Source organism: Symsagittifera roscoffensis, chromosome 6 (genome assembly GCF_963678635.1).
Source record: "Symsagittifera roscoffensis chromosome 6, txSymRosc1.1, whole genome shotgun sequence".
NCBI classification, from domain to species: domain Eukaryota; kingdom Metazoa; phylum Xenacoelomorpha; order Acoela; family Convolutidae; genus Symsagittifera; species Symsagittifera roscoffensis.
Window position 1 is genome coordinate 11,032,626 of NC_087067.1, and position 12,934 is coordinate 11,045,559.

Sequence of the window (12,934 nt, forward strand, 5' to 3'; positions counted from 1 at the left end):
TTCTAGAAATTTAAGGCATTTTAGTTTGTTTTTGTAATTTATAAGTTAGCTTTTTCCAATTTCATATAGTTTTTCTTGCTTTTTTTGCTCAATAGGTTTATTTGACCTAAATGGTTTAAGCAAAAGTGAGATCTTTGTTGCAAAACGTTGTTGCTCAAAATAATTCATGGCAATTTTGTTTAAGGTTCAACAATCGTCTGCTCAAGTTTTGTCGGCTTCAGTGGCGCTAGATAAATTTTTCTGAATGCTAATTTAACCCTGTTTTTTGTTTTCTCGGAATGTGTTATCTTAAATTGAACATCATATAAGACAAACGTATGAAATTTTCGTAGATAGTTATTCAAATGCATATCGACTGAATTGCTTCCGATTCATTTTCTTCGTTTGAGTTTCATCGCAAGTGGCGCGAAGCAATGCTTCGCATCTGTGTAACAAACTGAAAATTATTGACATGAAGAAAACTCGTTTGTCTTATCCTCCTACCTTCTGATTTTTGTCGGCTTAATGGCCTCTGCAGGGACTTTTGTGATTTTTACTTTATAGTGGCCACAGCGCGAACTCTGCTGGTACTTTTTTGCTTATTTAAAAGTCCATTTGAGAAAATGTTGCGGTGGTGCAGGTAATTAAGTCTTAGAAATTTTAGCTGATTTTTGAAAAACTTCTGATCTACGATTATAGGACAATTTTAAGTGCCCATGAACGTAGCAAAAACTCTAAAATAGGTCTTAAATAGGTGATTTTGTTCAGGGATTTTTTGAAGTTTAAACTCAATTGCTGAAAGGAAGGCAGCCCCTCTCTCGAATAATAAACACTAAACACAAAAAATTGAAAGTAAAAACCTAGGTGAGATTGATGACAACAATTGAGGAATCTAATATATTTTTGATTTATAGACGAAAATGATCAAAGCTATACTTATCTTCAACAACCACGGGAAACCCCGCTTGCTGAAATTTTATCACCAATATGTGAGTTTATGTAAATTTTGATGCTGAGTTATTTTTATTAACATATTTTTTCATCCTAAAGAGTCTCAAATGAGTCTCAAATGTTAATTTTATAGACTGAAGACCAGCAACAAGCAATCTTGAGAGAAGTTTTCTCAATTGTGTCAAAGCGTGAAGATAATGTGTGCAATTTCCTGGAATCTGTATCTTTGTAAGTATATATGTGCTTAACTTTCTCCAATTAATGCTCTCCGACAGATAAGACGAAAGCTGTTAAGACGACAGCCGTTTTTGACGGGACTTAAAGACGACGCTTCGTACAATTCTCCAATTTTATTTCTGAGTAATATCAAGCGCTTGAATTCGAACAGTTATTTCAACTGTTTTTACAACTACTGATTGTCTTAATATCAATCATGTCGCTTTATTTTCTTTTTTTTTATTTACCAACAATTGGATTGTTAAATCAGAATTCAAAATAATGACTGGTTTGTTATTTTGTAGAATAACGGGATCAGATGACAAGCTAATCTACAGACACTATGCCACTCTCTACTTCGTGTTTTGTGTGGACTCTTCTGAGAGTGAGCTGGGAATCCTAGATCTCATTCAGGTATCTTTGCCTTGTCTTCACTTTCCATGTGAACAAATTCTTGGTCTTTTAGTTAACGGCTCAAATTTCGTATTCCCGAAGCCCGAGAGCAGTGTAAATGCTCGCCTCTGATTGGTCGAAATCAAATAAATTGTTCAAATATAGTTGGACTTAAATGCTTCATTTTTAATGTGGGAATGGTTACAAATTTTTGGACCTTTTCGCATCAAATTAATTAACCTTTATGAAGGATAAGCACCTCAAACGTCAATGATTATATTCAGCAGACAGTTAACATGTTAAATGTTGCAATAAGATTGGCTGTGAAGAATTATTGTAACCAAGTGAAAGATCTCTTCCAATAATTTCGGTCCCTTTTGCCGGGTCTTCTTATCATTCTCGCAGTTTAATTTCAGCAGACAGTCATCATGTGAAATATTGCATTAAGATTTGCTGTGAAAGAATTCTTTCAACCAAGTGAACGATCTCTTCCATATTTTTGGTCCCTTTTGCCGGGTCTTCTTATCATTCTCGCAGTTTAATTTCAGCAGACAGTCATCATGTGAAATATTGCATTAAGATTTGCTGTGAAAGAATTCTTTCGACCAAGTGAACGATCTCTTCCATATTTTTGGTCCCTTTTGCCGGGTATTCTTATCATTCTCGCATTTTAAGAAAGAGTGGAGATTTTATAAACAGTTTTGGTATTTTATAAACAGAAAAATCATAAGGTTGCTTTAAAGTACATATAAATTAAAGAAATGAAAGGTACTATTGGGAGAGGTTGTTAAATATATGCTTTTTCTCATCCCACGAGGATTAACCAATTTGGGTTACAAGTGGTATTACAAGGTTGAGTATGGAGTCTAGATAAATTTAGTCTTGAGACCTTCTTCAGCCTCCACAGACTCGTTATAGACAAAGGCTTGTAAATTTTGACAACTCGAACTTTTCTTTCTTGATTTAAGTTTCAGTTTTCGGACTTTCGTGTGTCTGCTTAATGCTTGTCGTCTTTTTTGCTTTCACACATGCGAAGTGTAGCGTCATAGTGCGGTATCCACTTTTTTCAGCCTAAGTCGCAAATAAAATTCTCATATATTTGATGACACTTTTGTCTTTTTATATCGTTTACTTTTGCTGCATAGCAGTATATTTTCAATCTGGTTTATTGATGGCTAGTGCCTGTTAGGAAAAAACAAGCATTTCAAAAATAAATGGGATTCAGTTTTTATGATTTTTTAGACGCTTCGAAAAGTTTTTGAACTTTTTCCAAAAATTTAGTTTTCCTCGAGAACTACTTCAGAAAGTGTTTCAAGTAGAAAGATCGACTACTACCCTGTGTGCTTGCATATTCCGCCAGTCTCTTTTTTTCTTCACTCGAAGTTCTACGAAAATTACCTGGACAAATCTGAGGCTAAGGGTTTAATCAAAATAACGTGTTCTGGGGATCTCCCCTGCATAAGCTTTTACAAGCTAATTGCTTTAGAAATAGAGTTATGACCTTGAAAAATGTCCAAATTTTGACCGTCTTTTGGAAACTTTTCCTTTTCTCGAAAACTTCCCTGCCAAATCGATGTTAAGTGTTTAAACAGAACAGTTTTTGTGAACCCTCTTTGCCTAACTGGGGTCGTCTTAATTTTTTAATGAAAAAGAATCGATTTAAAAAATGTGCAATAATTGGAGTTTTCTGACTTTTCTCGAAAACTGCTCTGCGGAATCTAAGACTAAGAGTTTCATCGAAAAATGTGCGTTAAGAATTTCCTCGTTTGAGCTGTTCTGCCTTAAGTTTTCTAGAAATGTAATGTTTAAAAGCAAGTCCTTTTTTGGCTCGTTTTTGGAGTAGGTTTGATGTTCTCGAAAAGCAAACCTATGTGACAAATGGGAGATTAAGGTTTCAATCGATGAATTAATTTGTAGCGACAACCACTGCGTAATCAAATTTTTCCAATTTTGACAAGGAATCTGCTATGGATTAACGAAATAATTGATTTTTTGACCTTTTCTGATGAAAAAGTTATCGCTTAGAAAATTAAAATTTTTGAAGTTTTGCCGTATTTGAAACGCTTTGACTTCTCGAAAAATAGCCTGCGAAATCTGAGAAATTAAATTTGATCGCCAAAGCTGGTAGTAGGATTCTTTCGGCATAAGCAGCTACGTCCTATTGTTTTGTTGAAATACTGCTATGAACTTATTTTTGAGATTTTGATCGTTTCTCGGTGATTTTAGTCGGAAACTACCCTGGCAAATCTGAGATAGTGCAATCGAAAAAACACCGGTGCTTGGAAATTTATCTGCGTAGCGGCTACGACCTTCTTTTTGTAGAAAAGCGATGTTGGACTAAGCAAAAGTAATTTATGGGAGTTAATTGATTTTCTCGAAAACTACTACCAAAACTGAGATTCAATCGGTAAAAGAATCCCCGGCATGAGATGATTTTTTCAGTTTTGTTAATGAATCCGCTATGGTTCTAACAATGTTTGAGTTTTTTGCTCATTTTTGGGCTGCGTCCCAAAAAAGACCGTGCCAGTTCCGAAACGGAGATGTTTTAATTTCCTCTGCAAGACCTTGTTCCACGTACTTTTGACAGGAATTAGGTATAGACCTGGTAATTGTAGTTTTTGACATTATGACGGGTTTTGAAAATGACACATTACCTTTCGGATCAGTACTATTTTAAAATTTTTATTAATCAGGTACTTCCAGCTTTAACTGGGCTTCTATTGTTTAATTTTTTTAAGCGGCCATGGCATAGATTTAGGCCGTGTGACGATTGATATTAAGGGCTAAGGTTCGATTGCACCTAGCATAATTTTTATTAGTTTTATCTTTTTTTCATTTTTCATTTTTGACCTTTTAGAGCTTGTATTTGCAAAGTGCAGCTTCGCCTGTGCTAGAGTTTTTTTAAGCGTCTCTGTGAGAGTTTTGGGAAAATGAAAAAAGACTTGCTAAGAAAGATGATGTTTTTGTAGGTGTTTGTGGAGACATTAGACAAGTGCTTTGAGAATGTGTGTGAGCTGGACTTGATCTTCCATGTAGACAGAGTACACTACATACTGCAGGAGATTGTGATGGGTGGGATGGTGTTAGAGACAAACATGAACGAGATACTGTTGCGCGTGAACGAACAGGACAAGATTGAGAAACAGGAGGTAAGTGGAGCTCAAGTTGTATCCCCTCCCTGTTGATGTTAATTACCCCCCGCCCTTCCTGTTGTAGCTAGTAAAGAATTAGCACCCCTCTGAAAAACTAATTTTCAATGGTTAAACATATGTTCGTTTTGTGCTTTGTTAAGAAGATTGCATTATGAAGAAGGGGTTAAGGCTTAACAGGATCCCTCAGATGCACTTTCAGGTCTTATGCATGTGATGTAATCAGTGATAAAGAGTAAAAAAAATCGAACAGCTACAATTAACTGAAAAAAAAAACATTTGACAAAAAGTTACATTTAAACTTGAAACTTCAAGCGACATAGTGATTTAAATTCAGACTGAAAAACTAGCTGTTGATGAAGAAGAATTAATGAAGACTTTGAATCACCTATAGTTTTGTGCAGTGATTATAATTGTTGCTAGCCATATCTAACTCATTACATAGCATATTAGTGCAAACGCGCCTGTTCTCGATTAACACATATTGATAATTTTTGCTGGTAGTTTACGAAACGAATCATGTTCGTGAAAAAATTCACGGCAGCATACAATAAGCAGATACCTCCGTTCTTAACCGTGTTTCAACTGTAAACAGAAGAAGATGTTGTCTTCTAACTCGGGCGACCAAGTGGCAAGGATCCGGACTCCTCTGGGTCCCTCGAATAGCGAGATCCTCAAGCTACCCTACCAATCGGGAGTGCTGTAGCCTCTCAATCTTAAGCCACATGCAGTTCTCGATTGGAATTAAAAGTATACATAAAGATAATACAGGTCCAAGTCGTTCTGTTAATTTTCTAAACTATTTGAGTCTGATATCCAAAATATCTTTCTGTTAACATTCTATCAAAGTATTCTGGCTACTCAAAATAAATCAAGAGGATTATGAAATCAAGTATCATTATTGCTTTTTACTTTACTTTGTTCATACAAACCATTAATGGTGCGAACGTGATGAAATGTTCTTTTCAAAGCAGATTATTCAAAGGAAACTAAAAGTCTCTTATTTAAGAGTCTGGTACCCGAAATTCTTTGAAAGCCTTAAAATTGGTTTAGGCTCAAATTTGTTTTTTCGGTTTGACTTAGGTTCCAACTTCAGTTCATTTTCTTTTTTTCTAGGAAGGCAAATTCCACCATCGAAAAGCAAAAGCGAAAAAAGTGATTGACTTCTAGATTCGAAAAGGAATTTAGTTATCAGATTTCCAAGCGAAATAATTTTTTTAACCTATTCATCCAGCTTTCTCAAATTGATTTTTTTTAACCAAACAAAAACCAATCATAAATTGTTGTAGAAACTCAAAAAGCTTTAAGGCCATCTAATTTTTTTCTTGGAAATTCGAAAGCTGAGATTTTTTCAAAAAAAATGACACGCTGAAACAGCTGCTGCATATTATAGCAAGCGATTGAAAGTTTTCTTACTTTAATTTAAACTGAGAAGTTTCATCAGATATATTTAATCATCAAGATATTAAAGTTGAGTCAGCCTCAATTTTTTCACATTATTTTTAAAAATTTCATGAAATGTCTGGTGAGTTAGACCACAATCAATTTTGAAACTTTGTCTCGTAAAATATTGCTATCAATGTCATATCATTTTCCGTTTCGCATTTCATAAAATTGAAAATTCATCTAATTGAGCCAGGTTTTCAGATCTTTAGGTTTTAAGAAACATTTACCATTGTCAGAAAAATATGATTTATGATTTTTTTAAGGTGTAATTGAATAATTGATTGAGTTTATAATTGACTTTTACTCGAGAAAAATTAGGCCAGCCATCCGGTTGTCATTAAAAACAGGCCGCTCATTTGCAAAAAATTATTTTTAAGTTTTTACGGAAATATAGAACCATTAACACTGATTCTCAATTGGTGTTTCGAGCTGCCTTGTATATCAGTTAGTATCATGACAGTTTTTTTTTCAGGCTGGCTTACAAGCAGTTCCAGGCAAAGCAATTTCTGCAGTAAAGAATATGGAAATGCCGCGACTACCTTCAGGACTAGCAATGCCAACCCTAGGCTCATTTAAATCATAGTCAATCATCGAAGCTCTCTAGACGAGAATCATTATTTGTTCATTATTAATCTTGTCGCATTTTCCGAATTGAGTAGTAATTGGAATTCGAAATCTAAATTTATTGAATATTTATTGCTTGGATGTTATAATGGTGCAGTTTATAATGATACCAGGTTGGTTGAAGGCGCAATGTTACGCAGGAATAGTATACTCTTTTCGTGCTACGAAAATTTTTAAAACTTACATGTAAATTGCGTTTTTTTATTGTATAACTTTATTAAATTCAGTATCAGCTTACTATAGAGGCGTTCGACCAAAGTTTTTCGAGTTTCCTATAAACCCGGGTTGAGGAAGTTTGAAGTACAATTCTGTTACCATGGCTCATACATTTCATACATTAGAAAAATCGCATGAAAACTATGATCAGCATTTTCCCATACATGGAGTTGTATGAATAGCCTTCCACCATAAATAGTAATTAAATGGCTAGCATTCCGCCATAAATGAGAAGTGAAATTATTTTGATATCATCAACTAGAGTCGGTTGTTTCGACGATATATCAGTGTTAAACGACAGAAAGTTTTATGGCTTTTTTTAACATCTTGAGATTTCTGTCGCCAGACTTAAAGTAGCATTACGACAAAATTTACCGAGAGACTACTAAGCCGAAAATATTTGGGTGCATTCACGTTTAGCCAAGTAACAATTATTAAGCAATGAACAGAAGCCGACTGCATTTAAGGCTAAGATACCTTTAAAGTGACGAACTAAAATATAAACCTTGTATTTCAAGTGCCTGCAACAATAAGAGCGTTAGAAATGGCTTTCAATTAGGCTAAAATTTGCTGAACCTTCAGAAGAATACATGGTACGGGAACCTGGTCTACAAAAAATTAAACAGACCCTCAATAGTTTGAAGAGAATCTGAGTCAGTTACTTGAACCTCTTACACGAAGAACGGAGTCGGCATTGGTTTTTTCTGCCTCGAGAGTAATCATGGTATTTGGTTAGCCATACAAGTATAGAAAAGTATTTTGCAATCCCGACTCGTGTTCGGATATGAAAGATATTATGATGAAAAAAAATTTGGGCCTGAAATAAAAAAATTAACCCCTAATCCTAATAAGGTGACTATTTGGAGTCGTTCACTGGCTTACCAAGGATCCCCTTTTATAGGTAAAAGGGATTAGAAAAAACCGGCAGAGGAGTATATTTTAATCTAACAAAAGATTAACCATGCCGATACAACCCCATTCGGCTATTACGTAGTATTTTACTTACCGAGACAATATTTTACTTAATCTGCAATCTTTGAATTGCATTAAAATGAAATTGCTGTATAGAACTGTATACGCCAATAGTGAGCTAGTGAGGCTAAATTCCAAGCAGCGTGTTCATATAATATAAGGGAAAACTTTGGTGGAATCTTTCTTGAAAAAAGACAACATCCCTGTACAAGGACCTTTTCCAACAAATAAAATTAACACTCTTCATGGCACAAAACCTTTTGTGTAGCGATGTTGAGCAGTGAAGTCATTTTAAGTTTTCAAAAAACACGACAGAACAATAAGGATCTGCGCAGATTGGTTATCGAATGGACACATCAACAAGAAATTAACCTCACTGTTCACAGACCGCAATCCAGACTTGAAACTGCTGCAGACGGCCCCAGAGAATGTGCTGAAGTTCGTTCGAAAGACTGGGCTTTTCTAGCCCCCTATTTCAAGATAGAAGGCCGTCACACACCAACAACAACAACAGAGCGCAAGGAATTAACCTCACACGACAAAGCCATACAATCTGATCCATGCCTGAACAACTAAATCCAGTCCTATCACAGTTATGTTTTTACATGGTCCACTCACATAATCCAAGGTTCCTAGGGCAATAACTCGAATTCCAAGACTGGTGCATCTGAATTTGTCCAAGGGAAAACTTTTTCATAGTAGCCTCGCTGAAAATCTACTAACATCTGACCATCGCCAAAAAGTTCTAAGCCAGAGTGGCAAACCGATGTTTGTAGATCTGCACTGCCAAACGAAGATATCATATTCACTTTGAGGCTTTTCCCACGAGATTCATAAAACGTTTGGCGGTCGTCTGTCGTCTAAAACGTTTGTCGGTTGTTTTCCTGTTCCTCTACTTTTCCTACGAAATGCTCCAACTCAGTTTTTTCTGCTGTGCACGTTACTATGTCTAGAGCAATGCCTTTAAGCAACAGCAAAACTTCTACTACGTTTCAGCTATGCGAAAACCTTTCAGGGCTTTTTGCGAGTTAGCTTGCGCGATCTGCTTGATTTGGATATTGTAGGCTGTTTCCTTTCTCGTTAATTTTGTTTTTCTACCTCCTCCCACTTGTTTGCGTATTGTCTTTTTCACAACCTTTTTCAGGGACCATTTCGATTTAAATCGACCGTCCAAAAGCTCCAAAACTTTGGCGGCGGCAGCAGATAAAAAAATGTTCCTAATGGATTGCCGTATTTTCTTGCCAATGGCAAAATAATAGCTTTCAAACCAACACGGATAGCTGACCTTAATCCACTCCCGTTTTGTCGGGCCTGAGAACCTGCAAAGTAATTGGGACCCGATTTGCGATTCTCAACTTTGCAATTGGAATGGTAATTACTGTCCATTCAACAAATTTTGACGCATCAAACTAGCTGCTGATTTTTTTTTGTCTTAAACAAATCCGTTTTGTTCGAAGAACGCAACCGTGTTTTTTTCAAAATTTTTTTTTGAACATACGGAGCTCTGCGCGAAAGGTTGTAGTACTTGGCCTCGACTTTAGAAATTATAACGAGTTTTCTTCAGTATAGCGTGCACCTATTTTAAGTCTTAGTTTTACTTATCAATAATTTTTAGCCTTCGTGCATGCTCTATGTATAAGTTCTACTGTTGCATGATTTTATTGCAGGCTTCAGTGCATGTTTTTTTTTCAGTTGCTTCTTGTTTAATTCTTATCAAGAAACTTCCTTTGGAAGAGAAAGTGCTAAAAAAATTAGATGCAAATTAATATTCACGGTACACTGAAGAAATCTAGTTATAATTTCTAAATTCGAGGCCGAGTAATAAAATTTAAGCGCATAACTGCGTGCGTAGATCTCGAATGAGTAAACTAAAACAATTTCTACATCGAGACAACAAAACAAGTTTCAAGTTTTGAGAACGGTATCCTTATTTTGGCGTATTCTTCTTTGAAACATTTTTCTTCCATGCGCCGGGGCCTTCTCTCTTATTTTCTTTCTCCTTGACTTCCATTCCTCGGAACCACAGGTCATTTGACATATCCACTATCACTTGATGATCGTTGTCGATTCCTGGTTTCATCTTGAGTTGTCTGCTGAAATTCGACAGCTCCAATCCCAACACTTGGTACAACATGTGTAGCGAGTGGTCTTTCAGTCCTCTCATGGCGTTCAAGATATCTGGCCATACTGCTGGCAATTCTGATCGAAGTGGTCCCAGATTTCTTGTTTTCATTTCCCGATTTGGCTGTGCATGCGATAATTGCCCTCCTCTGAGCTGAGAGGAGGGCAATTATCGCGTGCACAACTTTCAACCCATCCAGGAGATGCGCATATCCCGGGGATAATACAAACACTGGCTTCAGGGTTATCTTCTGGAGTCCACCTTCTTTCAGCAGATCCATAATATCGCCCATAGACTGCAGAACGTCTTTGATCGCTGGCCACCCAGTAGCCTCTGCCGTTGCTGGCTCTCTGAGTCTGCCCAGGAGACCTCTGCTATGCCAACGATGGTTATTGCCGGCAAAAACAATCGTTATTGGATTCATCGCTGTTTGTCGTTGAACCCCAATTGCCATTGATATGGATTGTATCCAATACAGTTCTGTTCCTGCTAACATTATCACATCTGGCCAGAAAAAGGATTTAGAGGTGCTCACAAAGTCTGAGCTCGCAATCACTAGTATTTTGGCTTTTCTCATCTCTGCTTTGTCATAAGCAGCGAAGATGGTCTCGTCAATCCTGAATTTCAAGTCACCATATCGTTCCACATCACCCTCTTGCGCAACTTGTTTTGGAAAACTCTCTCCTTCACATGAGCTGGAGGTGCTCGTACCTGATTGAACATCTTCACATGTTGTCCAGTGGGTGTTCCATTCGCGGCCTCTCTTCGCTGACCTGTTCGATGCCATTCATTCGCACATCTTGCAATGGTTTGCTATTCACAGGACCCATGGTATCTTTCGAAAGCAGTCCCTCGAGGTCAGCCAACCTCAATGCTGTCGTAGAGCTAAAATTTCCGCCGCTACAACCAGTCCACACCTACGATCGAGTACAGTCCATTCACCGACAATCCCGCGCCGTTCAGCGTTCTTGTTGCATCAGCTGCAACGCTTATTGTTTGGAAATTCAACTTCATCAAATCCGGTTTGAAATGTGCCCAGGTATGGGTCTTGACCACATCAGGTAACTTCTATCCGGGCGTCGCTCTTCCCTGCCCACAATCGTCGTCATTTTTGATCTGGGGGTGGCTGAGGTCGTGTCCGTCTGATTGACTGGTCCCAGTCTTCGTCGGAACTGAAAAGTCCTCCTCGATGGTGATTCTCCCAGTCGGTCCAGCACATCTGAACTCTGTTCTTGGTCAATCGAGCTCTGCTTTGCTTGTGGCACGGCTGGGACTGACCCTAAACGTGTCTCCTGACAGGGTAGCCCAAAGGTTGATATTGCCAGCATGTTCGTCGCTTCCTCAGTTCTCAATGCTGCGGTGTCGAACAGCTCAACCTCTAACTCGTTCAATCGCTCCTGGAAGACACGGTTCATCCAGGCTTGCCCTTCTATGCTGTCGAAGTGTATTTCCATCCGTGGTGAATCTGGCTTGATCCAGAGCTCTCAAATCGTGCTCCAATTCCATAAGGATCACTCGTTATTCCACTTCACGACTCTCTCATTATGTCTTCTTGCTGTAGCTGACTGTGATCTTGCATTCATTGGTATTATTCAGACGGTCAGTACCGCGCACTGAAACTTCTGCCACAACGCAGTAAACATGCACACTAGCATCGTTTCCCATTGACCCTGAGTCTGAGCTTTAAGACAACGTTGTTGGCGCCTATCAAAATAATCACGTCTACAAAATTATCACGTCTACCTCCGATTAGTGGTTGCTGTATATTCATTGCCGGACTCCAAGTTGATCCTTTGAAGCATGCTCACATCTGTGTGTCCGGGACTAGCGTGAAGCTATTCTTAATCTGGTTACACTTTCTTCATCGGCCTCTTCTTGACTTTTCTAATGAAGGTTTTTGCTGATTCCGTTGTCGTAGCAGCTCCAGCATCTGTGTTCATTATCAAATCCAAGGAGTGCTCTACTCTGCCGGTATTGTCTATTGTTCCATAGCGTGCAGTCACCCCGGAACCTGGCACATTCCTATTGGCCACGAGTCGACCAGCGGCTTCCACTAGCAGCCACATCGTTCTTCCAATCTTCTGCCTCCATCATCTGCCTCCTCCCAATCGTCAACTTTCCGATTTTCATCTCCTTCGTCAATCTCTATAACAGTTCAATAAGTTTTTTTTGAAAATTCAAATATCATTTAATAAATTATGTTAATATTTTTATTGAAAAAGAAAACAACAAATCCTTCTTGTTCCTTCGCTAGCTTAAACACATTAGTTAACTCTTCGACACTGAGTAGCGGATCAGACTAGCTGCTGATTTTTTTTTGTCTTAAACAAATCCGTTTTGTTCGAAGAACGCAACCGTGTTTTTTTCAAAATTTTTTTTTGAACATACGGAGCTCTGCGCGAAAGGTTGTAGTACTTGGCCTCGACTTTAGAAATTATAACGAGTTTTCTTCAGTATAGCGTGCACCTATTTTAAGTCTTAGTTTTACTTATCAATAATTTTTAGCCTTCGTGCATGCTCTATGTATAAGTTCTACTGTTGCATGATTTTATTACAGGCTTCAGTGCATGTTTTTTTTTCAGTTGCTTCTTGTTTAATTCTTATCAAGAAACTTCCTTTGGAAGAGAAAGTGCTAAAAAAATTAGATGCAAATTAATATTCACGGTACACTGAAGAAATCTAGTTATAATTTCTAAATTCGAGGCCGAGTAATAAAATTTAAGCGCATAACTGCGTGCGTAGATCTCGAATGAGTAAACTAAAACAATTTCTACATCGAGACAACAAAACAAGTTTCAAGTTTTGAGAACGGTATCCTTATTTTGGCGTATTCTTCTTTGAAACATTTTTCTTCCATGCGCCGGGG

General features: G+C 37.6%; 2 protein-coding genes across 6 annotated transcripts in view; both read left to right on the forward strand.

The window, feature by feature from the left end:
* LOC134848537 (AP-3 complex subunit sigma-1-like) overlaps positions 1-8,812 on the forward strand; it is a 144,359-nt gene extending 135,547 nt beyond the window's left edge. The window contains exons 2-7 of one of the 4 annotated variants that reach the window (XR_010162954.1): positions 890-968; positions 1,064-1,158; positions 1,452-1,560; positions 4,509-4,688; positions 5,284-5,459; positions 6,607-6,679. Coding sequence is in view for 3 of the 4 variants with exons in the window: in XM_063866043.1 (XP_063722113.1) it covers positions 900-968; positions 1,064-1,158; positions 1,452-1,560; positions 4,509-4,688; positions 5,284-5,394 (564 nt within the window). In the remaining variant the exon portion in view is untranslated. Of the gene's footprint in view, positions 1-889; positions 969-1,063; positions 1,159-1,451; positions 1,561-4,508; positions 4,689-5,283; positions 5,460-6,606 lie in introns of all 4 variants that reach the window. The other 3 variants (XM_063866043.1, XM_063866040.1, XM_063866042.1) reach the window with 3 other exon arrangements.
* Positions 1-12,934, forward strand: part of LOC134848536 (cyclin-dependent kinase 1-like) — a 488,218-nt gene that overhangs the window by 135,548 nt on the left and 339,736 nt on the right. The gene's annotated exons all lie outside the window — the stretch shown is intronic.